Below are 11,073 nucleotides of genomic sequence, written 5' to 3' on the forward strand. Positions count from 1 at the left end.
TAAAAAAAAGTATGTTTGGATTTAACTCAATGTATCTAAGAGCAACACCAAGTACTGAAATATAGAAAACTGTGATGTAATGTTTTCTCATCTCAAAGTACATCAGCCCAGAAACTCTACCCCCCCCCAAAAAAAGAACATATTGAAGCCAGCAGCTCTGTACAAAGCATATTATAGGACAATAGATACAGTACTTGAATTGTAACTTGCCGCTGCATCTGACACCATTTATATTGAAATTGTATACTTATTTAGAAAATTGAGATCATCTATAATATTACTGAATGTGGTATAGGATCTGAATTTGAACCAAGCAGCTTTGTGCTGGAATTATGTCGATGGAACATCAGCTACACATACAACTGAATAATTCCGAAACACAAAATTATTTTTTATTGTTAAATGAAAACATTCCTCAAAAGCAAGACAACACATATACACTTCCAATACATTTGACGGTACTTTAGTTATTTCACACAGATTGTGTTTCAAATACAGCAAGAAAAATCTTAACTATTTCAATAACCTAAGCAAGCAATTCATTGAAATGGGAACTCAAGTATGTATTCAAAATCATAACATGCAACTGCAGGCAAACAAGGTAACTTCATGCAAGGTTTAATGTGATCTCGTTTAGTGATGTTCCTGTTGTTTCAGGCTTCTCAAAATACAAAATTGGATTTGGTCGGATAAATTGCTAGAATTTCACTTTTCCAGCTGAATATTTTCCATTTTTATTCCTTACTGTTTTAAAAGTGACATTCTGTGCAATCCAGAACAAGCTTATTAATTTGGCAGTAGTGCTGCTATTTTGGTAAAGGTTACATTGCAACACAGTTAAGCAAACACAAAACGGTTTAATTAATTAGTGGCTTAAATGCATTTAATGATACATCAAATTGTTGCCATTGAGTTTACTGTATGCTGATATAGTTTTATATACTAAAATTCAACATCAGCATCTACCCTGCCAATGCAATATATTTGGAGATGTCTGAATTTTCAAAACCAAATTCATTCACTTTGCAGTTCATTAAGGAATTCTTTTGATGGTTCAGCATTCTCCTCTGGCACCTTGCCAGCTTCTTCACTCTGCCGGCTCTGATTAGGCGGCTCAGAAGCAATTTCCAACTGTTTTTTGACTTCTTCACTATGGCGGCTTTGGCAATGGGTTAGATGTTTCTTAAACCCTCTAGGGAAATTCGACTCAAAATTGCAACGTGGACATTTAAGCAAACTCTGACTATGAGCAGCAACATGATTCTTGAGGTGAGATTCCAAAAGAAATGCCTTTCCACACACATCACATTTGTATGGGCTATGCACATTATGTTTATTAACCAAATGGTGCAAAACAGCTCCCTTTTTCATAGCCCGGCAGCAACAGATTTTACAATAGTATTTCCCTTTGCCACGCTTCATATATTTTGCTATTTCTTCTTCTGAGATGAAAGCTTCCTTCTCTTCTGTAAACTGCAACACACACTGAGGCTGAGTAGGAGTAATATCAATTTTAGTTTCTTTATTTTGGTCAAGAGACTCTGTATCAAATTGTTCCTGATCACTGTTGGATTCCTGTTCCTTTATGTCTGATGTTTCCATCTCAGCATTTCCACTTTCACTACTATTTAACTCTGTATTAGAACTCTCTGGATTTTCTTTCTTGGCTTTCTTCTTTGGACAGGTATATATTTCTTCTGTAGGTTCCTTGGGTTGTATGGGCTGTTCTTTTGCAATTAACAAACTACTGAATGGATTTTCTTCTTCGGGATGCTCCATTAAGAAATCTTTATTACTGGATTCATTGTGAGTCTGCAAGTCTGAAAAAACAGGTGCAGCAAGCTGACTGAAATCATTGATAGTTTTGTGAACTTCCATGCCTGTTGCTTCAACTGGTTTGTGGGTCTCTGTATTCTGTATTGGCTTCAGATCTGAAGGAATTGATTTCTGGATCTCGGGTGAAAGTGAATGTTTTGGGGGTTCTGCAAAGAAACTTTGTTTCTCTAGGGAATCGGGAGATGGCTTCTGCAGTTCAGCAAAGGTACCATGTTTCTGGATTTCAGGAGAAACTGCAGGAGACTTCAGCAATTCATGTGAGAGACTAGGTGACTTCTGAGAGTCTGAGAAGGGAGCAGGCTCCTGAATTTCAGGAGAAACAGCAGCATGTTTCTGAGAATCTGGAAAGAAGGAATGCTTTGGGGCATCTGGGGAGACAGCAGTTGGTCTATGAGATTCTGAAAATACAACCTGTTTTGGGGTTTCGGGAAAAGGTATGTGAGCTTCATGGAAGAATGAACGTTTCTGTGTGTCTGTGGAAACAGGAGGTACAGATTTTTTGGATTCAGGAAACAGGGCCCGTTTTCGGGAATCAGAAAACAAAGCACGTTTCTGCAAGTCAGAAGAAACAAAAGTGGTCGGCTTTTGAGTCTCTGGAAAGAAAGGAGATTTTCTGGACTCGGATGAAAATTTCCAAGGATCAGGAGATACAGAAGGAGCAGGCTTACGTTGCTCAGAAAAGAAGGGCTGTTTCCAAATATCAGATGACAAAGGGGGGCCAGGTTTCCTCAGCTCTGCAGGCATCGGAGGAGGAGCAGGGGGTGCTACAGATGGTGACGGCCTCCATGTGTCAGGAGACAAAACAGGTTTCCAACCTTCAGGATAAACAGAGGAAATGGGTTTCCATGGTTCTGAGGAAGCAAGACTAGATTTTGGGGATTCAGGCATGGAGGTAGATTTCCAAGTATCCGGCATAAACTTCTGAGATTCTGGGGACATCATATTTCCAGGCCTTCGGGGTTCTGAAGCAGGTTTCCTGGGCTCAAGTGACATTGATGAAGGTGGTTTTGGGGACCAAGGTGAAATAGTGATAGATTTCTGCTGCTCATGTGAAATACTACCAGCAGATCGCCAGGTTTCTGGAACAGGTCTCCAGGGATCTGGAGACAGTGGAGGGTCAGGTTTACGTGGTTCAGGTGAAAGTGCTGAAGCAGGCCTCCTCATTTGAGAAATATGCCTACGAGGTTCTGCTGATAGACCAGCAATAGGTTTCTTAAGCTCTGGAGACACAGCTGGTGAGTGCCTGCGAGGCTCTGGAGATACAGCAGGTGAGTGCCTACGGGGCTCTGGAGATACAGCTGGTGAGTGCCTGCGGGGCTCTGGAGACACAGTCGGAGAGTGCCTGCGGGGCTCTGGAGACACAGTTGGAGCAAACTTCTGTGTTTCAGACATAACCACAGGTGGAGATGCAGGCTGAGCAGACTTTTGGGCCTCTGGCGATACAGGTGGGATGGGTTTCTGTGGTTCTGAAGATATAAAGGAAGCAGGTTTGTCTGATTCTACAACAGGGAGGGATTTTTGTGTTTCAATGTATGTGGGTGTCACAGGTTTCTGTTGCTCTAATGATAAAACAGGGAGAGATTTTGGTATCTCTGCAGTCTCTACTGAAGCAGGCTTCAGTGGTTCTGGAGTGATAGAAAGAGGGGGTTTCAGTGTTTCTGAGGACACAAGTGGAACAGGATTTGGAAGTTCTGGTACAACAGGAGCAGTTTTTTGTGCCTCCAAAGATGCAACTGAAACAAGCTTCTGATGTTCTATGGTTGTTGCTGAAGTAGGCTTCTGTATCTTGGAATGTAGTCCCACATCAGACTTGAGCAGTTCAGGGGGAGCAGGCTTTTGAGAATCGGGAGACACAGTACATTTTTGTGTTTCAGGAGACTGAGAAGGCTTTTGAGGTTCCACAAAGACAGGCTTTTTGAGGGATTCAGTTTCCAACACACTTTTCTGGTTTTCCTTCTGTTTGTCTGACAATGAGTGTTGTGCCGTGATATGATAATAGACATTGCAGTACATTTTGCTAGTAAAAAAGCATTTGTGGCAATGGAATAACTTTGCACTTTTCTGGTAAAATATCAGTTTCCCCAATCCTGCAGTATCCATTTCATCACAGAACTCAGGGTGAATAGTACCCATATGAATTTGTATGTTCTCATAATCAGAGCCTCTGAAATTACAGTGATCGCATTCTAGGCGTTCTGTTGTTTTATGCAAAATCTTCAACATGTCCATTTTTCTACCGTCAGCTTGCATAACACTACACATGTTCCAAACTGCAAACTGCACTATACCTGAAATAAAAGGTTTTTAAAAAAATTAGTTCATAAATTGTTAAAACATAATTTGACTCTTAAATGATTGCTCAATTATTAAAATATAATTGATTTTTGAATGACAGCTCACCCAAAGAAAAAAATTAAATGTTATACTTCTACAACCCAACTAGAGAGGTACATGTTAATATTGTCACTCTTTCATTCTTTATACAAAGTTTTAATATAAATCTCTCCAATGTTTACAGAAGCATCAACATACTTATGAACTTAAGTTGTTTCTACCAGCTCCACGTCTCACTTTGTTTCAAAAAAACTAAAAAGCAAACATTGTATAATGAACACACAGCTAGTTCTAGTCTCTAAAAGAAAAAGAAAGAAGCTATTATTAACAGATTGCTCTTTAGCCACTGATTTAAATAGGTGGGTTGTGAATTAGACTTAAGAGTGTTGTTCTCAATTTGCCTGTTGATATACTTTATACTATTTTTGGAGGGGGTCATATAAGCAGCCTGACTGAATGTTCCATAAACAAACCCCAGATGAAGTAATATATAACAACTCATCTTATGTTTGCAACTTGTGCTCAATACCAAATATATTTAAAAGTATTATATTCTATTTAAAATAGTGAAACATATTTTGTTAAGACCTTATTTCAAAATTGGCAATTATAGCTAAAAAACAGATTATTTATTTAATGTTTATATTGCTTCAAACTTATCCAACTCTATTAGAATGGATACCATAATGCTTATTAGCACAACATAGCAGATTCACGAGGCATAATGAAGATGGAAGGGAAAAACAGAGTGTTGGATTGCACGAATAGAAGTCTACTGATGCTATGTTAAAAATAATCCAAAATATCTAAATTATTTTCTGCAATTATATACATTATTTTATTATACAATATATATTATACAATGTGTACTTATCTTCTTCAGAAGGTAATATATATTTCACATTATTAATGTACACTCAAGTCAAGTGGAACTTGAGACTATATGAACACTATACACTATATAGACCAGACACTATATCTGATCTGGATGTTCATTGCTTATCTGATAAATCATCTTATTTCAGCATTTAATGTTAACCAAATGACCTTTACACCATAGCCTTGCTTCAGATTCAAAAGAACATCAAAATCATCAAAAGCTTTTGAATTCAGTTCTGCTTCACCGAAAAAATACTGTTTCTTTTATACAAAGTTTTAATATAAATCTCTCCAATGTTTACAGAAGCATCAACATACTTATGAACTTAAGTTGTTTCTACCAGCTCCACGTCTCACTTTGTTGCAAAAAAACTAAAAAGCAAACGTTGTATAATGAACACACAGCTAGTTCTAGTCTCTAAAAGAAAAAGAAAGAAGCTATTATTAACAGATTGCTCTTTAGCCACTGATTTAAATAGGTGGGTTGTGAATTAGACTTAAGAGTGTTGTTCTCAATTTGCCTGTTGATATACTTTATACTATTTTTGGAGGGGGTCATATAAGCAGCCTGACTGAATGTTCCATAAACAAACCCCAGATGAAGTAATATATAACAACTCATCTTATGTTTGCAACTTGTGCTCAATACCAAATATATTTAAAAGTATTATATTCTATTTAAAATAGTGAAACATATTTTGTTGAGACCTTATTTCAAAATTGGCAATTATAGCTAAAAAACAGATTATTTATTTAATGTTTATATTGCTTCAAACTTATCCAACTCTATTAGAATGGATACCATAATGCTTATTAGCACAACATAGCAGATTCACGAGGCATAATGAAGATGGAAGGGAAAAACAGAGTGTTGGATTGCACGAATAGAAGTCTACTGATGCTATGTTAAAAATAATCCAAAATATCTAAATTATTTTCTGCAATTATATACAATACATTATTTTATTATACAATATATATTATACAATGTGTACTTATCTTCTTCAGAAGGTAATATATATTTCACATTATTAATGTAAACTCAAGTCAAGTGGAACTTGAGACTATATGAACACTATACACTATATAGACCAGACACTATATCTGATCTGGATGTTCATTGCTTATCTGATAAATCGTCTTATTTCAGCATTTAATGTTAACCAAATGACCTTTACACCATAGCCTTGCTTCAGATTCAAAAGAACATCAAAATCATCAAAAGCTTTTGAATTCGGTTCTGCTTCACCGAAAAAATACTGTTTCTTTTATACAGTTCAACTACTGAAGCATTTAACAGTTTAGTTTACAGAAAACAACTGTAAACAGTTTAGTTTACAGAGAACAAATGTATTGAGCACTTTCAGGTACATTGCTATTTATAATGGTTTTGCTGAAAATTACTGTTTACTTGAAATTTACTGTATACTGTTTCTGGCAAAAAATAGCCCATATAGGTTTGCTTAATGACTGCAGCATTTGCTCAACAACCAACACAAAAAAGTCATAAAGGTGGGCTGGAGTCACATCATGATCCATTTTATGACCATGACTTAATTCCATAATTGCCAGGTTCATTTATGGTCATAAGTTGAGGACTATATGTAATAAAAAAAAAACCCTGCCCAGCTAAACTTCTTTTAGATTGTTTTTTTTTAAATCAGACTGTGTTTGGAAATTATCCTTCAGTTTAATTTTTTGCTGTGACAAATTTTAAAATGTTTAACATTAATCTTGAATGTTATCCTAAGCAATAAATAATGCAGCCATCTGGAGAAACAGCATATAAATTGTCTAAATATGTGAAGCTTCATTATGTCCAGAGGACAATTGGATAGGAATTACCGGTAGTGGTCGACAAATACTCAAATATCCGATACCTGAAAATGTTTCCAATAAATGTATGCTATTTTGGCACCATCGAATTAATTCCCACACATTGGCTCAACAGGTTTAGAAATGGCAGGGTTCAGTGCCCCAAACATTTCTCCTTTCTTGCAGATGGGTTAATTGATCTGCAGCTCAATTTCCAAATCCTTCGGAAAATCAAATAAACTGTCTCAGATTATAAACTGTAAAATACCAGACAATATTTTAACCACATTTGCCTTATGGTTAGCTTTTAAAATATAATTAAAATGTTTTGAAACAGAGGGATAAATCTGTTTTTTCCTAAGGGGTTTTTGGGGAGAGGCAAAATGTTGAGAATAGTATAAAGTTGTGCAATATTTTACTTTAAAATGTTTTAAATATTTGCTCTATGCTGCTAAACTATGAGTATATAATATCATTTTTGCCTGCTTAGGTACACATTTAAAAACAGAACACTGTATCTGAACATCAACACTGCAGTAAATGGAAGAAAGTTCATATATTCCAGATTTTAGTCCTCCATGAGATTTTTTTAAAAGATTTGTTGTTGTTTTTTAAATAAACCTCTGAAAATACATTTATAATGTAAGATATGTCAGACTAACTTTCTGAATCATTATCATTTTCTACTTTTTGTCATATTTATTCTGAAGATTTGTCTACTCTATACTGAGAATAGTTTCTGTTCCTTCATATTTAATTCTTGTGTTGGGGTATTTCAATGCATAGCAAAATGTATTTCATTATCTTTACAAATCATTTAAAACAAAATTAGAAAAGATTTAGTTTTCCCAAAGTTTTCAATATTTCAGAAAACAAACAGAGGAATTTGATACAGAGTAATAAAAGGAAAGCCCATTTTCCTTGTGTTCTTCAGTATCAATATGAAAATTGATACAGGGAAATATTTAGTCTAAAAATTAATATTTTATACTGCAAATAGACTTGGGAAGAATGGAAACATTTCACATAAAACAAGGTATGAAATTTCCAATTGGTAATATCTAGACCAGAGGTCACCAACTAGTGGTCCGTGGACCACTGGTGGTCCACCAGAAAATTATGGTGGTCCACAGAAAAATTATTTGCATTTTTTAAATTGCACTAAATACTATTTATCTTTTTAAAAAATTCATATTAGTGGTCTGTGGGATTTAAAATTATGAATTTGGTGGTCCCTGAGGTCTGAAAGGTTGGCGACCCCTGATCTAGACAATCTCAATCTCAAACAAACGTTAAGTACTGTAAGTTATACCTAGTTAGTGCTATACTGGGACTGCCTATAAACTAGACTAGGAAACCATGAAAACATCTTAACAGATAGCAAAGGCAAACCTTTTGATACTGCACAAAAGAAAAATAGTCATACCTTTGTAGTCACGGAACAAGGAACATTTTAATCAAGTTTTCAAGACTCAACCATAAAGAAATAAAGTAGTAATTTTTTGTGCATGTGTGTGCACACCTTGGGAATCGTTCTTCATTCTTAGGGACTATCTAGACAACTCCCTGCATTTTCCTTTTTTAAAAGTGGTTTGTCCTTGCTTTCTTCTTAGGGCTGAGAGGAAAAGTTATCCACCTGGTTTTGCACTTAAGACAGGACTAGAATTAGTGGTTTTCTGGTTTTTAGGGAGGTGCAATATATTGTGTACAATTTGTTCCAAGAGCAGAACAGTCAGTTTTGAATAGTTCATATTCAAAATAGTTCAATATGTATATTAAAATATACATAGTTGAGGCTGGATCCATGCAGGGAATAAAATGGGGTTATTTTAATCTGAGCAGATGTAGAAATGGGGAACAAGGATACTGGTGGTTAAAAGAGGTAGTAGAAAGTGCTGGGAAAGTCAGGGATTTGCAGCCTGGTGGGATATGCTGTGCTCGAATATGGACAAAGCATGAGGGAAGGGAGGAAAAATCACGGGAAGATCAGATGTGGATGGGTTGGTGGAATATGCCATGTTGGACACTGGTGGCAACCTGGGAAAGGGAAATTAAGTATTGAAATGATGGGGGCTAGGTGAGATATGACACACTGAAAACTGATGAGATGGAAGAAGAGGAGGTTTGGCCTGGTCTCTCACCTGAAATTTGCTTCATCCAAACCCAGAATAAATAAAGCATTCCAGGTTCAGTTCTGCCAAAACAAAGCTGAAGTTCAGCAAAAGTGCTGTGGTTTGACATTTGACGTTAGGTTTTGACTTCTGATTGCAAGTTGCATTATTTTTTAAAAACAAAGTAGTCATTGTCAGCGTAATTCCAATTTGCGTTCAGACCCAATTCTGCAGAAAGTAACATTTCTTTTTAAAACAATGGGAGAAGCGTGGTTAAAAATAGCTGATGGGACACAGGTTTTAAAGGTTGTTTTTTTTCCCGTATGTAATGGCAACGGTTCCTAAAAGATTTGTGACTTCGCCTAAAAGTAATTTAACACATAATTGATCATATATGCATGATAGTTTAAACTAGGGGTCTTCAAACTGGGCAGCTTTAAGACTTGTGGACTCCAACTCCCAGAATTCTCCAGCCAGCATAGCTGAATTCTGGGAATTGGAGTCCACAAGTCTTAAAGCTGCCAAGTTTGAAGACCTCTGGTTTAAACGCTGCCTGTATCTTTGTGCCCTCCAGATACGCTAGACTGGAGCTTCCGCGTTGGTCATGAACATGGCTCTCCAAGGAGAACGAGGGGAGCTCTAGTGTGGCGCAGCTGGAGAGCCCCCAAAGCCAGAAAAGGTTTCTACTCGCTGCATGCAAGAGAATATGCTGTAATCTGACACCATTCTCTTTCCTCCCCCATCCCCGCCCCGCCTCCGAGGCCGAAAATCTATCAATCGCGCCGTCCGGTTAAATTTAAGCTCAGATTGAATTCTGGCAGGGATCCGATACGGCCCTGCATTGGGGGGCGGGGGGTGGTAGCGCTCCCGCGTCCCCTGAAAACGGGAGGAAAAAACCAGCCTGGGCAGTTTGCGTGCAGAACGCGCTCTGGACGGAAAAGCGAAAGGGACAAACCTGGCGTGGTGGGAACGCGAAAAGCGGAGCAGGGCGGGACGGGGGAGGGGTGGGGGAGAGGGAGACTCAGAGCCACGCTGAGCCCGAGCCTCGCAGAGGCGACCTTCCCGATTCCCTTTCCCGCAGAAGGTTAACCGACCCGCCTTCCCTCCCGTTGCCAGGCAAGCGAAGGGCAATATACCTACCAGGAGAAAACGAGAGTTTACGGCGGAGGGGGAGAGAGAGAGAGAGAGACGCTCTGACCGAATAGCCTCTCGACAATGGCGACAGAATCTACAGAGCAGGGAGACCGGAGTTGGGGGCGGGGAGCAGGGGGCCACCGCACTGGATGGGACAAAGAAAAAGAGGGCTGACGCGACCGAAGAGCCGTTTGTTGATTGGCTAGCGGCGCCCACTTGATTTTCCCCCAACGGCGGCGGCTTGGAAATAGCCCCTCCTCCGCTGTTAAGCTTGGCGCAGGCGTCAAGCAAAAGAGGACAGCGCCCCCTGAGGGCGAAGGGGCTCGCGCGCTTTTTGATGGGTGGGTGGGTAGCTGGGTGGCCGTGCGGGGTCGTGTGATGTGAGAAGCCTCGAAGCGTGCCTGTTCAGCCCGTGGGTGTGTTATGCTCACGGGGTCAGTGTATTCTGGGGACCCTGAGCATTGGGCCCATGAAGTCGTATTTGGGAATCGTACTGAGCACCTCGTGTGAATACCGTCGTAGTGATGGCCATCAGCTTTGAGGCTTTTAAAAAACGATTAGAGAAAATGAAGAATAAAGCTTTTCTCGAGGATTGTTATTGATGAAACTCCTCATGAGCTGGATACATTTGAATCCAAGTATCCTAAACAAGGCTTGCTATGCACCAATTCACTGTTTAATTGGCTCTCTATTCTCAAATTGTATATGTATGAATGAGGTTCTAATTAATGCTTAAAAGCCCATTAAAGGTGTATACCACAGTAAATTTTAGTGTTTCAAATGTCACTATGCTTTGGTATCTTCACACAAAACTATTTTACACAATGACAATTTGACTTCGGCTTACCACCAACGTGCCTCTAGAACCTGCCATTAAAAAAAAATATCATGACAGAAATGGGGAAAAAAGTTTAAATGTATTTTAAAATTAAAGCTAGGGATTTTGTCCTATCTCTTAACTACT

The 11,073-nt window shown here is 38.4% G+C and overlaps 1 protein-coding gene across 1 annotated transcript; it reads right to left on the reverse strand.

Annotated features, from left to right (window-relative positions):
• Window positions 1-370: 370 nt before the first annotated feature.
• Window positions 371-10,366, reverse strand: CHAMP1 (chromosome alignment maintaining phosphoprotein 1). The gene is made up of 2 exons (XM_058185643.1): window positions 10,116-10,366; window positions 371-4,124 (listed from the first exon to the last, which is right to left on the reverse strand). The coding sequence occupies exon 2, from the start codon at window positions 4,096-4,098 to the stop codon at window positions 1,015-1,017; it is 3,084 nt and encodes a 1,027-aa protein (XP_058041626.1). The 5' UTR covers window positions 4,099-4,124; window positions 10,116-10,366; the 3' UTR covers window positions 371-1,014.
• Window positions 10,367-11,073: the final 707 nt, after the last annotated feature.

The sequence above is a fragment of the Ahaetulla prasina genome, chromosome 5, assembly GCF_028640845.1.
Source record: "Ahaetulla prasina isolate Xishuangbanna chromosome 5, ASM2864084v1, whole genome shotgun sequence".
Lineage (NCBI taxonomy): Eukaryota > Metazoa > Chordata > Lepidosauria > Squamata > Colubridae > Ahaetulla > Ahaetulla prasina.